Here is a 17,754-nt window from a genome sequence, read left to right on the forward strand (position 1 = left end):
CCGGCCCCGCCCCGTTAATGCCCCGCCCACTCCAGGCTCTGCCACGCCCCATAGGCTCTGCCACGCCCCCGCCCGCGCGGAGCCCCGGCGCAGCCCCCTAAAGGTGAGGCACACCCCAGGAGGCGGGGCCCAATGGACGCCCCGCCCCCTCTTAAAGGAACGTTGCCACCCGAAGGCACTGGACAGACTCCTTAAAGGACCCCCACCCATTTTCCAAATCCCTTAGGACCCTCTTGTCCTCCCCACACCTGCCCCGCCCTGGATTGTTTTTTCTTTCCTTTTTCCTTTCAACCATTCGTTAAAGGGCCAAGACACTAAAACCCCAACCCAAGAGGTTCTTCCCCCACCCCATCGCAGGGAGAACCTGAGGTCACCTCGCTCTTGCGGGCCGGCCTGGCTCCAGACGTCTACGTTCGTCCCACTAATGGTCTGGTCCCTCCGGCCACAGGGCGGATGGGAGGACTTCGATCCTGTCCAGGACGCGCCTCCGCCAAGGCCTGGTCCATTAGCGCCCCCACCGCATCCTGCCTCCCTCCCCAAATCTGCGCCTGGAAACTGAGGACGAGCTGTCCTTGGGGCGCCGGGCCCAGGCCTTTCCCCCGCTCCCGTCCAGTTCGAGCCTGCACCTGCCCATTTTCCAGTTGCATCCATTAAGGCCCAATCTGTTTTAATTGTCTGCACCGACCCTGGGATTCCGACTCCACCCCGCCGCCCCTAGAACCCTGGGGCTTGGAAGTCTGTCGTCCCTCTCATAAAAGTCTGTTCACACGTTGTCAATCCCTTTGAGGCACTGGGATGAAAGGGGAGAGATCCTAGCAGCAACCTCCTTCATCCTCTCCCTCTTTTGGTGCTTTCTCTTTGGCTACAGAGGTGACAGTCGCCCTGCTGGGGCTGGGGGCTCCGGGCCCCCGGGGACAAATTAGGCTCTGAGCCCGCAGGCTCCCAGTACACAAACCGAGGAGCCCAGGAGGATCGCTCCGGGAGCCCACACTGGGACAGATGGCTCTGCGAGGACCTGGCCCCACCTGCTGGTGGCTTCTGAGTTAGAAAACTTCAAATTACAAAGTAGACTTGTGCTCCCGAGGTTAGAGGATCAGATCGAATCAGGAATTCAGCCTGGGGTCTGGAACTCGGTGGCTCAGCCTGGGAGTAGGGTCTCAGCCTCTAAATGAAGTTGGAATTCATCCCAGGTCGGCACCACAGTTGGGATGGAGTCTGACCGGGATAGAAGGCTTAGCAGAGGGGTCAGCCACCCAGTCGAAGGCCTGGGACTCAAACTAAGGTCCACAGGTCAGTCTTAATCTGAGGTCAGGGGTCAATCCTAATCTGAGGTCAGTCCAGGTGGAAGCTCAGCCAGAGATTAAGGCTCAGTATAGGCTGAGGGTAGTAGGGGGTCGGGGAGTCTAGGTTTCGGCGGAGGTCAGGGCTCAGCTGCAGGTAGGGGGCTCAGGCTGGGGCCGGGATTCAGCCTGACTCAAGACCAGCCTGGGATCTGGGGATGGGCCTCCAGTTGCCTCACTCCAGGACAGAAGGAAGAGTCCACCTAAGGCTGGTGACTCAGCCTGGGATCATGGGTCATCGTAGGGTCAAGATTTAGCTTGGGGCCAGGTTTTGGCCTCTCGGTGGATCAGTAAGATTAGGAGAACAGGACAGGCTTTAGCAAATGCATGTGTTTACCAAAAGCCTGAGCTTTGGCTGGGAGCCACATCCCCGGGGTAAGAAAGGGGACGTCCGTCCTTACGGATACTGGGAAGTGTAGTTTATTGAACGCCCCGTTGAGCTGTTTGCTCCCCCTGCGTTCTGGGTAATGTAGTTCTGAACGGGTCTGTCAGTTAAGAGTGGATGGAGGAATTCCCCTTTAGGGGCCGGATATCAGATCCATCACAATTGGTTGGATGGACTGTTTATCAGAGTACATCCGGGGACAATCTTTCTAGTGATTGGTGAGCGTGGAGGCGGGGTTAAGCGATATCGGCACTCCCATTCGGGGCCCGGGCTGTCCATTTGGTGTCGTACAGGGTGCGGGCTCTAGAGGAGACGATTACTGATTGGTTGAGCGGGCTGAAAAAAGCTGAAGGGTCGGCCCCCACCGTGCGGCGATTGGCGGGCCTGAGGGCGTCAGAGGCGGTGTCGGGGGAGGCGTTGGCTTCAGAGATGGCAGTGAGCGAGAGGAGGGGGCTCGCCTGCGGGAGCCCTGCGGAGTGGGGGCAGCGGCTACTTCTGCTGCTGCTGTTAGGCGGTTGCTCTGGGCGCATCCACCGGCTGACGCTGACGGTGAGTCCCGCCGCGCGGCGGTTTGGGGTGTGGGTCGCAGCTTTGGCCCGGAAAAGTCCCTGGCTTGGAGTGGTTTCGTCCGGATGGAGCGGTCCGGCGCCCCCCGCTCCCAGGCCCGGAGTGGTCTCGTCCGAGGAGCCCCCTCGGTTCTCCTGTTGGAGTTGCCTGGCCAGCCGCGCTGGAGCCTTGCCCCGCCCACTGGGGGGGGTGGTTCATCTCCCGAGACGGCGGACTCTGAGTCCTCTAAATTCTTGGGATTGCTTTGGGGACGCTAGGGACCCTTGACGCCACCCAGGGAAGTCCCTGGGGGTTCTAGAATGGGGTCCTCTGGGTACTCATTGGGATCTTGGGGGCTCAGTTGGAATCTAAAAATTTTCTGGGAGGTGAGGGCCAGGCACCCCAAGATGCGTAACTCTGCTCTCCGGGTGATGCTCACACAGTGGGGAGACTTCCAGGTATCCCAGACTTTCGAATCCTGGACTCTCCGAACAGTGGTCAGAGGATCCGGAGCCACTCTGTCCCTGCCTGGGATTGGTCTAAGGTTATGGCCTCCAGAGCTGGCCCTCTTAACCTCTCCCGTCACCCTTTGGACCTGTCCTAAATATAGAGATACCCAGAGGGGCCCGAAGCCCTTGGGGGAACCTCATGCTAGAGCCCTGGGGCTGGGCTGGTGGGAAGTCTGAGCTGCCTCTGCCTTCTTGGTCTCTGGCAGGGGGAGAAGCGAGCAGACATCCAGCTGAACAGCTTTGGCTTCTACACCAACGGCTCTCTGGAGGTGGACCTGAGCCTCCTGCGGCTGGGCCTCCAGGAGACAGATGAGAAAGCCCCATTGGTGAGGGGCTTTGAGGAGTTTGCTGGAGGAGGGAGAGGTGCACACGTTTCTGAGCTCTGCCCCCCTCCCCCCCCCCCCCAATTCTGGATTCACATCCTAGCTCTGCCTCTCACCCATGTGATCTTGGGCAAGTCCCTTGATCTCTGTGAGCCTCTGTTTCCTCATCTGTAACTTGGGAGTAATAATTTCTTATGCAGTACGTGCTAGGCACTGAGCTGGGGGGAGGGGAGCCTACCAGTGAGCAAGACAGCCGCAGTTCCTGCAGTCGAAATGAGAAGTTAGTGTTTATTGAACGTCCGCTGGGTACCAGGTACCATGCAAATCTATTTCCATGAGTCTCTTCTGTCATAGCCACCTCTCAGGGATGCTGTGAAAATATTACACCTGTAAACCCAATTTTACAGGTGTTTACACAGACTCAGAGGCATGTGGCTTACTCAGAGTCCAAGAGCCTGGGTGTAGATCCAAGTGTGTTCGCTTCCAGAGCCCAAGGCAGGAAGCCATGAACATTCTATTTAATTTATTTTTTACATCAACATTTTAAATGGGGGGAAACAGGGTGGGCTAGGTCGAGGACCAGCGAAGGTCTCCCTGAGGAAGTGACATCCCAGTCAAGGGGCAAGGATGGTTAGGAGTTAAAGAAAGAGGGGGGGGACTGGGGGCAGATGGGAAAAGTCAGTGAAGTGAGTGAACACGGAATCTCACGCTTAGTAGGCTTTCAGGAAATTCGAGGTTACGTTACTATTGCCACTGATAGAGGTGGCTTGGAGGTCCCTGCTGGTGTCCCTCACATCATCTCTTTTTCTTGCCAGGTGGGGTTCAGTCTGACCCGGGTTCGATCTGGCAGTGTTCCTGCCTATTCAGTGAGTGGAGGGGGCAGAGGTGGAGGTGGGGAGAGGGGGAGTGAGGAGGGGCAGGGGTGGTGGAAGGGGAGGATGGTCTGTCAGCATCTGGAACCCAAAGGTCTCTGTCCTTTCCCAGAGGGGGGAGCAGGAAGAGACCCTCCCTTGCCCGGGTGGATGGGGAGGAAGGCAGAGTGAGGCTGGACCAGTGGGAGGGGGTAACCAAGGCTCCCTGCTGCCCACTCTCCAGAGCCGGGACCCTCACGACTGTCCTCTCCGGCAAAACGGTAGCAATCTCCTGGCTCTCTTCCTCATCAACACCAAGGATCTGCAGTGAGTTGGGGGGCTGGTGGCTCCCCTTAAGATCCATCATTGGGGTTTCCCTGGTTGTGCTATCCACATGAGCTGATCAGGTGGAATCAGAACCAGCCAGAAAGAACCTTGACTCCTTTGGAGAAAGTCACTCGCTTTTTTTTTTTTTTTTTGGCTGCACCACACGGCTTGTGGGATCTTAGTTCCCAGACCAGGGATTGAACCCGGGCCCTTGGCAGTGAAAGCACCAAATCATAACCACTGGACCACCAGGGAATTCCCGCACTCGCTTTTTAATTTTGCCTTCAAGCCTTCTGATTATGGGAGGGAGAGAGGGGAGGGGTGCCCAGGAAGTATTAGGGTCTCAAGGCAGAAGACCCAACACAGAGGGGTGTTGTGAGTATTAATACCAGTCATTTGTGCTTGTAGGATGCGCCCTGTGCGCCAGGCAGCGTCCTGGGATCTTTACAGGTGTTAATTCATTGACTGCTTAGACTGTTATTATCCCCATTCTAAAGATGAAAAAACTGAGGCTGAAAACTGGGATTTGAACCCAGGGTCCAAAGATACTCTGTTGCCTCTCTGTATATACAGCATTTTCTTTTTAAATAGTGTGTACTTCAGTAGAATGAGTGACTCAGTGTCACAGGAAGTGACAACTAATCCTCGGTGCAGGCAGCTCAGGGATGCAGCAGCCATCTCGATGGGTGGTGGCCAAATGCTACAACTTGGTGACCACTGATGGAGCCCGACGCTGAGCCCCAGAGGGCCCGAGGGGCCTTTGAGTCCCTCAGCAGAGCAGGTGTCCCTGATCCCAGCCTTCAGCCTCCCAGCCTCATCCCACAGGGTCCAGGTACGAAAGTATGGGGAACAGAAGAAGCTGTTCATCTCTCCCGGGCTCCTCCCTGAAGCGCCCTCCGAACCAGAGCTCCCGAAGTCAGAGCACAGGGTCACCCCCAAGGTGGATGGCGGTGAGTCAGGGTGGCTGCACGGAGGGGCGGGTGGGTGGGTGGGCAGGGCCGCTCCACGCGTTCCGCCCATCATTCTGCTGTCTGTCTATCTCTAAAGTCACCTGCTTGCCCCTGGCAGGGACCACTACTGCACCCGACAAGGCCAAGTTGAAACCCACAGGGTCACAAGGAGACCAGCAGGTATGGGGAAGCCAGGGCAGGAGGGAGGAAGCCCCGCCCCCGGGGGGGGCCGGCTGATGCTCCATGGAGGTCCTCTGTCCCCTCAGGGCATCGGTGGGAAGGACCAGGACCTGGTGTTGGGCCTGGGCCATCTCAACAACTCCTACAATTTCAGTGTGAGTGTCCGGGGGTGCCCGCAGCCCCTCCCCTCCACAGCGCAGGGACCCCCCACGCTGAGGCCTCCTCTCCCCTCTGTCTGCCCCACCTCCCAGTTCCACGTGGTGATCGGCTCGAGGGCCGAGGAAGGCCAGTACAGCCTCAACTTCCACAACTGCTACAACTCGGTGCCGGGCCGGGAGCAGCCGTTCGACATCACGGTGAGCAGGGGTGACGAGGGTGGGCAGCAGGTTCGCGGAGCGCTCACTGCAGGCCAGTACTCTGTGCCCATTTGGGAGACGGGAAGATTGAGGCTCAGAAACAGGGAGTCGGCCAGCGAGGGAGCAGGAGAGCCGGGGACTCACGCTCAGGGCCCCGCAAGTCTGGAGCTAGTGCGCAATCCCCCTGCCCACCGCTGTCCCCTCCCCAGGTAATGATCCGGGAGAAGAACCCCGAGGGCTTCCTGTCGGCGGCGGAAATCCCCCTCTTCAAGCTGTACATGGTCATGTCCGCCTGCTTCCTGGCCTCCGGCATCTTCTGGGTGTCCATCCTCTGCAAGAACACGTAATGCCCTTGTCCCCGGGGGTTCCCCACCTCCCCTCATCACACCTTCCCACTCCTACCCCTGACCGATGCTCTCCCACTCTCTTCTGTCCCCGACCCCACTGCCAGGTACAACGTCTTCAAGATCCACTGGCTCATGGCAGCCCTGGCTTTCACCAAGAGCGTCTCCCTCCTCTTCCACAGTGTGAGAGCCTTGGGCAGGGAGCAGGATGGGGTGGGCTGGGGTCTCAGGGGCCAGGAAAAAGCCCCTACAAGCCACTCCTCAAATCTCTGCAGACCCTGGGCTTGGGAGTTCCATTTGTCCATCCATGTGTCCATCCATTTCATTACTGTGGCCAGCTGTACATCCAGTCCTGCCCAGCTCTGACAGCCCACCTTTCAGTCTGACTGTCTGTGGGTCCAGCTGTGACTGTCCACCGGGCTGATTGTCTAACTGTCCGTCCACCTGACTATGACCTTCCCTCTATTGTCATGGTTGTGACTGTCCAGCCATCTGTCCGGCCACCGTTCTGGCCGTGACTGTCCCTTTCTCAGTCCACTCACCATCCTGATCATGACCTGTTCAGCCCCCTTCCTGGCCACCCATCCGACAGTGAGTGTCCGTGTTCCCAAACCACCACCATCCACCCTCTCCATCCCCCCGTCCATCTGTCTGACTGTCCATCCGTCCGTCCACCTCCAGATCAACTACTACTTCATCAACAGCCAGGGCCACCCCATCGAAGGCCTCGCTGTCATGCACTACATCACGCATCTGTGAGTGCCCTGCTCTGCTGGGGGCAGGAGGCGGGCAGGGCAGGCCTGGGCCCCCCGGTCTCACCACACCCCCTGCCCGCCTCCGCCAGGCTGAAGGGCGCCCTCCTCTTCATCACCATCGCCTTGATCGGCTCTGGTTGGGCCTTCATCAAGTACATCCTGTCTGACAAGGAGAAGAAGGTCTTCGGGATCGTGATCTCGCTGCAGGTGCACATGGAGGCCCCAGGGTGGGCAGGCGGACATGAGTGCAGGCTGGGCCCACCCATCCCACCCCCGCCCCGCAGGTCCTGGCCAACGTGGCCTACATTGTCATCGAGTCCCGTGAGGAGGGCGCCAGCGACTACGGCATCTGGAAGGAGATCCTCTTCCTGGTGGACCTCATCTGCTGCGGCGCCATCCTCTTCCCCGTGGTCTGGTGAGGACCCCCACCCGACCCCCTCCCCTGCAGGCACGGGTGGAGGCAGTGCTGACTGCCCCCCATATCACCCACTCCTTCCCAGGTCCATCCGGCATCTCCAGGACACGTCTGGCACTGATGGGAAGGGTGAGGCTCTGCCCTCGGCCCTCGGCCTGCTCCTGGTCCCTCTTGCTGACCCCTGGATGCCCCTTCCATCCCCTCTGACTGCCTCTTCCTGCCTCTCCACCCCCTCACCATTCCTGGGACATCCCCCTCCACACTATGCCCCTGAGACACTCACCCAAATGTCCTCCTGTCCCCAGCCCTTCTCCACCCCTGTTCCCTTCGTCCTGCCCCCAGCCTCCTTCCCGTGACCCCCACTCTCTGTGCCTCCCCCTCAGCGGCAGTGAACCTGGCCAAGCTGAAGCTGTTCCGGCATTACTATGTCATGGTAGGAGCCCTGTGCTCGCGCGGGAAGTTTGGGAGGGGGAACGACCAGCCCACTGGCACACCCACCCTAACCCCTCCATCTGCAGTCCCTCGGAGCCCCGCCCCCCACCCTCTGCCCATAATCCCCGGCCCCCCTCCCCAGGCATCCCCGGTGGTCCTGGTGGTCTCCCCCACCCCAGTGGTCCCTCGGCCCTGTGCCCACCCGTGTCCCCGCAGGTCATCTGCTACATCTACTTCACACGGATCATCGCCATCCTGCTGCGGGTGGCCGTGCCTTTCCAGTGGCAGTGGCTGTACCAGGTGAGCACTGAGGCCCCAGGTGGGGCGGAGGGTGGCCCAGACAGTGGAGGTGGAGGCGGGGTCGTGTGCCTGACCCTCCCACTCGGCCCCCAGCTCTTGGTGGAGGGCTCCACTCTCGCCTTCTTCGTACTCACGGGCTACAAGTTCCAGCCCACAAGGGATAACCCGTACCTGCAGCTGCCCCAAGAGGACGAGGAGGATGTGCAGATGAAAGAAGTGTGAGCCCTGGGGCTGGGGTGGGTGGAGCTTGGGCAGCAAGGGGCTGGGGTGGGTGGGGCTTGGGCAGCAAGGGGCTGGGTGGGCGGGGCTGTGAGTGCATGTGGGCGGAGCCTGGGCGGGGCCAAGAGGCTCAGGGGTGGGTATGGTGGGCTGAGTGGGCGGGGCCTGGCTCCCCTCAGCTCACGGACTATCTCCTTACTGTCTGCCTGCAGAATGACCGATTCTGGGTTCCGGGAAGGCCTGTCCAAAGTCAACAAAACGACCAGCAGGCGAGAGCGGTTGTGATCATGTCCCCACCTCAGACACTCCGTCATCCTTCATCCTCCTCTCTTCACACATTCCCTGCTCCGGCTTCTCCCAAAGAGCGTGTGGGGAGGAGGGGGCCGGTGCTCACAAGGCACCCAGCTCCCTGGGACCTGAGTTCCTGGAGCCCATTCAGAAGAAGACAGACAGCCCCCCTCCCTCACAAATGTTGAGCGCCCTGTCCCCACTTGCAGCTGTACAATAATGACCGATCTGTTTTGCTACCCCAGTTTCTTGCCTTTCTGGGGGTTGAGAGCTAATGCAGAGGTTATGTTTGAAATTGAGAGATCCGTGGGGGGCACGGGGCAGGGAGAGGTTGCAGTATCCATTGCTTTGCATATTCAATAAATGTCAATTGAGCGACCACTGCATGCCGGGCCCTGTGCTGGGTCCTGAGGACAGGGCAGTGACCAGGACCCATCCGGTCCCGACACTCAAGGTGTCACCAGACGGTTCCATCACAGGGCCCTGACCCAGCCTGGGGAATCAGAGGTGAGCAGAGAGGGTGGGGAAAGACGCAGGCCCAGATGAGGGGACAGCATGTGCAAAGGCTGGAGGGGAGGAAAAAATGGTGATTGGATGACTCACAAGTGGCTCAGGCTGAGTGCCGTATGCCACACCCTATTCTAAGCCTTCCAGGGTCTTTAACTCTTGAAAAGCTTATGAGGCACAGAAAGGCTATGTAACTTGCCCAAGGTAACACAGCAAACAAGTTGTTAGAAGGCTCAGGACTCAAAAACACCAGCAGTCTGGTTCCAGAGCTGCCCATTCCCACTGCGTGCACTGCCCCTCTGCACCTAGACTCCCTGCCACCACGCCTCTTGACCTTGCCCCCATTTGCTGTGTGACTCTGTTAAGTGGTTCAACCTCTCTGTTTCCTTGCATGTAAAATGGGGACCCCATAGAATTGAGTATCACACATGATAATGGGAGTTTGGCTCAGCACAGTGCCCTGCAACACAGCCTGACCTTTCATGGATTTCTCTGAACCTTGAGGAGTTCAGATTAGAGATGCACCTGTACACACACCTGCACACACACCTGTGGGCAGACCCCCATGATGTATTTCTTCCCCCACCCCACTTCACTCTTTATCTAGAATGCTCTGAACCTATTTTGGAGCTCTGAAAAATACTCCTTGGTGGGCATCACAGGCATGGGCCAGGGGGAAGGAATCAGGCTGGGGTCAAGGCTTCCTGCAAGCGGAAATGTGTCTAACTAGGGCCCAGATGAATATATAGCCTAGCCAGACAAAGAAGGAAGTGGGAAGGCATTGCAGACTGAGGAAGTTATGCAGCAAGGCAATGCCCAGTATAGCTTGCAAGCTCCACTGCAGGTCTGGCTTGGCCAGTGGGAGGGCAAGGGCAGCTGGCAGAAGCCTAAAAGCAGGCAGACACAATTGGACTTGATGCTGGGGCCCAGGGGAGCCAAGGAAGAGTTTAAAGCAGGGCGGGACATGGTAGTACAGGGATGGTGTTTTACACCACGTTCGTGCTGGGGTGGGCAGAGTCATGGCTCTCCCAAGTTGTCCCGGCCCTAATCCCCAGAGCCTGTGACTCTGTTCCCTTACATGACAAGAGGCACTTGGCAGGTGTGATTCAATTAAGGATCTTAGAATGAGGGATGACTCTGGATTATTCGAGTGGGTGCGTTGTCATTACAAGGGTCCTTTTAAGAGGGAGGCGGGAGGGTCAGGATCAGAGAATGAGATGTGATGCTGTAAACAGGCTAACGTGATGTACTTTGAAGATGGAAGAAAAGACCACTAGCCGAGGAATGCAGGCAGCCCCTAGAAGCTGGAAAAACCCAGGAACGGATTCTCCCCTAGAGCCTCCAGAAGGAACACAGCCCTACTGACACCTCAGTTTCAGACTTCTGCCCTGCAGAACTGCAGTACAATAAATGTATTGTTTTACGCCACCAGGGTTGTGATCATCTGTTACAGCAGCAGTCAGAAACTCATACAGTTTAGGAGCACAAACTCTGGAGCCCAGCTGCTGGGTTCAAATCTCAGTTCTTACCAGCTAGAGGATCTTGGGCAAGTGGCCAAAGCCCTCAGTTTCTTCATCTGTAAAACGGGGATAGTAACAGCACCTAAGGCATTTGGAATAAGTTAAATGCATAAAATCGTTAAGATGCTGTAGCTGAGATGTTCACAGTCATTAGCGTGTATTCCTGTAACATGCATCATAATTTTATAGAAAGAATGCAAAGGTGTGTTTTAGAAAAAAAAATTCCCAGTTGCTGTCGACTAGATGACCTGGCAGAGGTGAGTTTACAGCAAGGAGGCTGGGGCCTTAGGGGTGGAGAGAAAGGATGGGTTGGGAGAGACAGCCTAGGGGTCACAGGGCTGCTCACAGGGGATTAGGGAGAGGGAGGAAGGGGGGGACTCTGGCTTGGAGGCCCGGAGGGACTGTCACCGAAATAAGAGAGAGGAGGAGCAGAATTCAAGTACATTGTGCACTGGCCATGTGCTGGCCACTGGCCTCAGCTTGCCTGATGCCACGTGCTGTCGCCCCAAGACTCAGAGGGAGGTTCCATGGTTGCGAATGTCTAATTTACAGATGAGGAATCGAAGCTGGGAGAAGGCAGAGCTGCAGTCAAAACCTCTGGCCTGGAATTCCCTGGTGGTCCAGTGGCTAGGACTCTGCATTCTCACTGCGGTGTCCTGGGTTCAATCCCTGGTCGGGGAACTAAGATCCCACAAGCCCTGCGGCGCAGCCCAAAACAAAAAAGGGTCCCTGGTGCCCAGGCCTCTGCTATGCTGTGTGAGGGGGTGGGGGGAAGGAGCCAGAGGGCAAGTGGATGGGTTTAATCAGGTCAAGGTTAACCAAAAGTTAATGAGTAATGAGTTGGGAGAGAAGGGGAAGTCCAGGCTGCTGGTGGGGCGGGGAGGTGGTGGTGGTGGGGGCGGTGCTGGAAGGAGGGCCTGGCTCTGGGTCCTGGAGGAAGATTCCCAGAAAGCAGTATAGCACCCATCCTGGAACCAGCAGGGGTCGGGGGGAGGGGGAGAGGGGGGTCTCTGCTGCTCCCTGGCATGGCGGCACCTGTATGGGGAAAGGGTGGGGATGGGGTGCATCCGGGAGATAACGGCACTGAGGCAGGTGCGGGGGAGGGGAAGGGGGCACCTGGGCTCCCCCCACCTAGAAATCATGCCCATTTTTCCCTTTATTCTCTCTTTGCACCCCAGCTAGGGTTGCCAGACAAAATACAGGATGCCCAGTTAAATTTGAATTTCAGGTAAATAACAAATACTTTGTTGGTATGAGTTTCCTAGAGGGAATTCCCTGGCGGTCCAGTGGTTAGGACTCCGTGTTTCCAGGGCAGGGGGCCTGGGTTTGATCCCTGGTCGGGGAACTAAGATCCCGCAAGCAGAGTGGCACAGCCAAAAAAAAAGAGTCTCCTAGATATCCCACTTAGACCCTGCCCAGCAGCCTCCCTCTCCCTCGGTCCACACCAGGAATGCGTCCTTCTCTTTCTCCCCTGCTGGCTTATCTTGCTCGCCATCCCCCTCCCAAACTTCTGGGCGCAAAGGTCCATTCCCCAGTCAAAAGCCTGGAAGAATTCCTCTGGTTTCCTCCCCTTCCAGGAGACCTTGGTCCATTTTCACCTCCATCCCTCTGGTCAATTCTTGGGGGTCATGGGCAGGACCCTTCCCAGACCTCCACCACCATGGCCATGAGCCTTCCCTCCAAGCCCAGGGCTCCAAGCCATCTGTGTTCCCTTAATTGTCAAAACAGCAGGAACTACCATCAGTCCCATTGCTCAGATGTACTAACAGAGGCTCTGGGGTAGGAGCAGCCAGCCTTGCAGGGAGACCGAGGCCAGCAGGAATTCCTTCTCAAGGTTGTAAAATCACAACCTTGAATGCTTAAGGATATAATGAAACCAGGAGACTGGGTGGGTATTTTGGCGGGGGGAAAGGGGAGGAAGATAAATATTGGGGTTTGGGGGATCCTAGCAGGTGGCCCCCTTCCCAGTTTCAGAAGTGGAACCCCGTATCTGGAGAGTAAGCAGGTGTTTGCCTCACCCTCCTCCTCTTCCAAAGAAAGGGTGTCGCAATCAAAGCAGACAGAAGCCAGGTTTGTTCTATTGCTCCACGCCTCCCCCTGCTTGGGGCATGGGGGCATGACCAGGAAAATAGCATGGTTTACAGGAAATCAGAGTGAGGTCCCTGTTAACTCCTTCAAGGAAGCTTTGGAAAACAGCCCTCCAGGGGTCTGGATCCCCCATCAACACACCATCCCCCTCCTACACCTGGCTTCACTTCCCCCCTTCCGCCAGATGCTCAACTTCAAATCCAATTAAAATGACACTGAGGCAAAAATACAAAGTTTTGCCAATATGCCCTCAAGGGGAGGCCGTGAGGAAATTGGCGATTTTGTGCAGGGCCGGCAAGTATGCAAATCAATATAATTATGGAGGAGAATTTAGCAATATCTAGCAAGATTACCGTTGCACACAGGCTTTGATCCAGAATGATCTCTTCTCATTGCGGTAAGAACCCTTTGAAGTTGCTGCTGTTATAACCCTACTTTACAGGAGGAAACTGAGGCTCAGGTGGTTATCAGTAAGTTGCCCAAAGTTTACCACTTAATAATCGTGAGAGCTGGGAAATAATGCAAGCTCAAGATTACTCCCTGGAGGGAGCATGGTTTTGTAACAATGGGAAGTCTGTCTGTCCATCAGTCTGGTTACTTCCACACAATGTAATACTAGGCAGTTGCCTGTAAGAACAAGGAAGCTCTCTGAGCACTGATATTAAACAATCTCTAAGGTGTATTGTTTATGAAAAAGCAAGGTGTACCCAGGTAGACCAGAAGGAAAGAGTGTGTAGAGCTTGCTGATATTTGTTTTTAAAACGTGTGAACATTTGTAAACACATAAGATACCTCTGGAAAGAAACACAAGATTTGGTTACATGGTCATGTCTGAGACCCTGATGGCTAGCAATAGGAGCAGGAGGAAGGTTATTTTTAGATGCTGAACCATATGAGTATGCAAAAAGTTAAATACATTTTTAATAATAATAATAATATCCTAAGAGGTTGCTGATGTAACACAAAAGCTAGCCATGGGACTTTCCTCAATTATGACTTTTATAAACCATCATAGCCACTCAGGCCTCTTTTTCTTTTTTTTTTTTTTTTTGGCCACACCTTGAGGCATGGGGGAATCTCAGTTCCCCGACCAGGGCTTGAACCCGTGACCCCTGCAGTGGAAGTGCAGGGTCTTATCCACTGGACCGCCAGGGAAGTCCCACTACTCAGGCTTCTTGATGAGAGGAGGTGAAGGGAGCGCCAGGCTCTCCTTGCCCTAGAAAACATTCTCACCTGGATGGTGAACTCCTACACATACTTCAAAGCCCAGCTGAAATGTCCCCTCCTCCAAGAAGCCTTCCCTGACCCCCCAAGAAGCTGAGTTCTTCTCTACTGGGGAAGGCACTCCATGGGCTAGGAGCTTTGGTGCTGGACTCTGTCCCCCACCCCAGCATGGAAGATTCTAGAAGTGGGACTCCAGCTGCCAGCATAGAGATGGATTCACAGGGAGGGTTTGGTGAATAAATGCACAGCCAAAAGTGGACTGAGGATCAGGCCCACATATCTGGGGTGGGGGGGCCCCCTCTGTCCTCAATTTTCCTCTACTACCAAGTGGGTGTGACAGGGAAAGATCCCTGTTCACCAGCTGGCCTTGACCCTGAGGGAGCCCAGGGCAGGAGGCTGTTGTGTTCCTGTTGCAGGAGGACATGCCCTCGGGTTACTTACCCCAAGCTCATGCCGCCCCACAGACTGAAAAACTTAGGAAATAGTATTGAGAAATCTAGGGCAGTACCAGGGAGGGGGGAGCCCATGGGGAGTGGAGGGCTGGGCTGAGGAGGGAGAAAGGCGGGAGCTAGATAAAAGGCAGCCTCCAGCAAGCTCTGCTCACTCCTCCCCCCCCTCTCCCTCCGTCTCTCCGTCCCTCCGTCCCTTCACTGTCCTGGCACCATGCATCCCACCTCGGGTCCCAGTCTGCTGCTGCTGCTGGCCAGTCTCCCCCTGGCCCTGGGGGACCCCATGTGAGTAGTCACAGCCCGACACCGAACAAGGCTGCTTCTGAGATGGGAGTGGGCATTTGTGGGTACAGGTCCCTGCAGGTTTAGGGCGCATGCGCGGTGTTGGGTGTTTCTGTGGATGGGAAGTTTGGACTTCATAGGATCTGGGAGTTTGTAGTTTCAGGATTTAAGGGTTTAGAGATTTCGTATGGGTGTATGTGAATGAGGAGGTGGAGTTGGTTGTATTTATAGGTCTGGGGTGCTAGAGGTTTAGGGAGAAGTTTAGGGTGTTCCAGGGTTGGGTGTTTAGAGACTTGGGGTGTTTAAAGATTTAGGGGTTAGGGCTCCCAGAGTTGGTGGTTTGGATTTGGAGGTTCAGGAGTTGATGGGATTTGAAGCCCCTGAGCTGTCTGCCGGTCACCAGATTCCCTGTGGGACCAGGGGCTGGGGCAGAGCGCTGACCCGGATAGGGCTGGCATCTCGGGCTCCAGGCATGACAGCTCCATGGCCTGTGCTCCCCTCCGGCAGGTATTCCATGATCACCCCCAACATCCTGCGTCTGGAGAGCGAGGAGACGGTGGTGCTGGAGGCCCACGAAGGGCAAGGGAATATACCAGTCGCCGTCACCGTTCACGACTTCCCGGCCAAGAGACAAGTGCTGTCCAGCGAAAACACCGAGCTGAACAGTGCCAATGGCTACCTGGGCACCGTCACCATAAAGGTGGGCACGCACGGGAGCCCAGCCCCGCTGACACCCCAACCCCTCTTTGAGTGCTCCCCCTGCTGAGCCCCTCCTCCCTCTCTGAGCCCCACCCACTCTGAGCCCGGCCCCTTCTGTCTGAGTCTCCTCCCCATTCTGAACCCCTCCCCTCTCTGAATCTCCGCCCCTTTTGAGTCCCTCCCTTTGCTGAGCCCCTCCCGCTGCTTCTTCCATTGCTTTCTCTGAGGTGCCTCCACCTTTTTTTTTTAACTTTTTGTTTTATATTGGAGTATAGTTGATTAACAATGTTGTGATAATTTCAGGTGTACAGCAAAGTGATTCAGTGATACATATACATGTATATATTCTTTTTCAAATTCTTTTCCCATTTAGGTTGTTATATAATATTGAGCAGGGTTCCCTGTGCTATACATAGCCCCCTTATCTCTCTCAACTCCACCCCCTTCCAAGCCGGACCATCTCTGAGCCCCTCCCCATTTCTGAGCCCATCCCCTCCAAGCCCCTCCCCCTCTAAGCCCTCTCTCCCTTCAGAGCCCCTCCCCTCTCTGAGTCTTCTCCTCTTTCGGAGTCCCCTTCCCGTTCTGAGCTCTCCTTCCTCTGAGCCCCGTGTCTGATTCCCACTGCCCATCCTTCCCTCTGACTCCCACCCCCTCTCTTGCCCTTGCCTTCTCTCCAAGTACCCTTTTTTTCCCCAAACCTGGGCAAACAAGGGAGACCAGGAGTGATGGGCAGGCTCTGTTGTGAAGAGGGGCAGGTGTGGATCCAGCCAAAGGCAAGGGGCCCTAGAGCAGACGCCTAATAATCCCCTGGTTCATGCCCAGATCCCGGTCAGCAAGGAGTTAAAATCAGACACGGGGCACAAATTCGTGACTGTCCAGGCGGACTTCGGGAACGTCCTGGTGGAGAAGGTGGTGCTGATCAGCCTTCAGAGCGGGTACCTCTTCATCCAGACGGACAAGACCATCTACACCCCAGGCTCCACGGGTAAGGGTCTGGGGGTGGCTGGAGAGGACCGGGGGCAGGGCTGGGGGGAGGGGCAGGGCCTCACCCAGCTCTCCCTTTCTCTCCCGTCTCGTCTCAGTCCTCTATCGGATCTTTACCGTTGACCACAAGCTGCTGCCCGTGGGCCAGACAGTTATCGTCAGCATTGAGGTACCAGCCAACCGGGGCCCCAGACCTACCCGGGGCAGAGACTCGGGGAGAGACAAAGAGATAGAGACAGAGAAAGAAGACACCGGCAAAGGCCCAGCAGCAGAGACCTAAAGGCAAAGAAATATGTAGAGGCACACAGACGGGGAGACGGGGCGGGGACCCAGGGAGACTACGTGGAGAGATGCTTGCGCCCGTGGATTCTGGGTCCCGATAAACCCCTGGTCACTGTTTGACTCTGGGCAGGTCACTTCACCTTTCCAAGTCTCCGTTTCCTCATCTGAAGATTGAGATGATGACAGACGCTAATTCTATGTAGTCTGTTCCGGCTAGTGCAGCCAGAGGGCGCTTGTGAGCACCCCTCCTCTGCCCGCAGCGCTCCAGGGCTCCCACCTCCCTCGGGGTAAAAGCCCAAGTCCTCCCCGCTGCCCACTAGGCCCGGCCCTACCTACCCCGTCCCCTCCCTGCCCTCACCTCCTCCCTGTCTCCCCCTCGCTCACTCTGCTCCAGCCACACGGGCCTCCTCACTGTTCCTCCAACAACCCAGGCACAGTCTGCCCCAGGACCTTTGCACAGGCTATTCCCCCTACCCAAAAAACCCTCTTCCTCCAAATTTCCACACAGCTTGCTCCATCACCTCCTTCAAGTCTTTGCTCAAATATCACCAGTGTCCCAGTTCTACAGTGAGACCTCTCCGAGCGCCCCATAAAATTGCAACACCCCCTCTCTCCCCCGCCCCCCAACCCCCCCCCCACACACACACACATGCACACACACACTCCACTCTCATTTTCCCTTCCTCCACTCTTATTTTCCCTTCCCGGCCATCTCCCTTTAGCATCTTCTAAATTGGATTTATTCATTTGTTAATTGCACCTTCCCCCAACATCCATTGAACCTAAATTCCAAACAGAAAGGGATTATCTGTTGACAACACGCTTGGCAGGTAGTAGGGTAAATAAAAACTTACTGGAAGAAGGGAGAGAGGGAAGGAGAGGGGAGAAAGAAGCAGGGAGCGATGGGCAGGGAAAAACAAGTGTAGGAGGAAGGGAGAGAGAAGGAAGGGAAGGAATGGGCACGTGCTCCTCACGGGATCTTGGTGAGTATGTACTGAGATCACACAAACCTAACAGGGACCAGGTTCTGAAGGCTGTGAGCTGGCTTTAGGGATTGTGGGATCTGCGGGGAACAGAGAACACAGCACACACCTCTTCTAAAGTCACAGAGCTGCCCGGCTCCCATGAAATGTCACCTTGTGCCAACAGGAGCACGTTATCCACAATTACCCCAATTTCCAAGAGAAGCCAGAACACCA

The 17,754-nt window shown here is 56.3% G+C and overlaps 2 protein-coding genes across 2 annotated transcripts in view; both read left to right on the top strand.

Annotated features, from left to right (window-relative positions):
- Positions 1 to 2,121: 2,121 nt before the first annotated feature.
- On the top strand, positions 2,122 to 8,759 carry GPR108 (G protein-coupled receptor 108). The gene is made up of 18 exons (XM_061190626.1): positions 2,122 to 2,274; positions 2,987 to 3,106; positions 3,919 to 3,969; positions 4,199 to 4,281; positions 5,107 to 5,231; positions 5,350 to 5,411; positions 5,498 to 5,566; positions 5,663 to 5,767; positions 5,977 to 6,110; positions 6,219 to 6,294; positions 6,793 to 6,866; positions 6,956 to 7,073; positions 7,151 to 7,281; positions 7,367 to 7,410; positions 7,665 to 7,714; positions 7,930 to 8,013; positions 8,107 to 8,231; positions 8,445 to 8,759. The coding sequence occupies exons 1-18, from the start codon at positions 2,155 to 2,157 to the stop codon at positions 8,515 to 8,517; spliced, it is 1,644 nt and encodes a 547-aa protein (XP_061046609.1). The 5' UTR covers positions 2,122 to 2,154; the 3' UTR covers positions 8,518 to 8,759.
- A 5,703-nt stretch (positions 8,760 to 14,462) lies between these two features.
- Positions 14,463 to 17,754, top strand: part of C3 (complement C3) — a 34,953-nt gene continuing 31,661 nt past the window's right edge. Inside the window, exons 1-4 of the mRNA XM_061190627.1 lie at positions 14,463 to 14,593; positions 15,098 to 15,290; positions 16,112 to 16,274; positions 16,372 to 16,442. Of these exons, the coding sequence (XP_061046610.1) occupies positions 14,523 to 14,593; positions 15,098 to 15,290; positions 16,112 to 16,274; positions 16,372 to 16,442 (498 nt within the window). The 5' untranslated portion in view covers positions 14,463 to 14,522. The remainder of the gene's footprint in view (positions 14,594 to 15,097; positions 15,291 to 16,111; positions 16,275 to 16,371; positions 16,443 to 17,754) is intronic.

The sequence above is a fragment of the Eubalaena glacialis genome, chromosome 4 (assembly GCF_028564815.1).
Source record: "Eubalaena glacialis isolate mEubGla1 chromosome 4, mEubGla1.1.hap2.+ XY, whole genome shotgun sequence".
NCBI lineage: Eukaryota > Metazoa > Chordata > Mammalia > Artiodactyla > Balaenidae > Eubalaena > Eubalaena glacialis.

Coding starts and splice junctions, on each gene's coding strand:
- GPR108 (XM_061190626.1), top strand. CDS start 2,155: ATGGCAGTGAGCGAGAGGAGGGGGCTCGCCTGCGGGAGCCCTGCGGAG. Junction 5,412..5,497: donor GGTCACAAGGAGACCAGCAG/GTATGGGGAAGC, acceptor CTGTCCCCTCAG/GGCATCGGTGGGAAGGACCA. Junction 7,282..7,366: donor ATCCTCTTCCCCGTGGTCTG/GTGAGGACCCCC, acceptor ACTCCTTCCCAG/GTCCATCCGGCATCTCCAGG.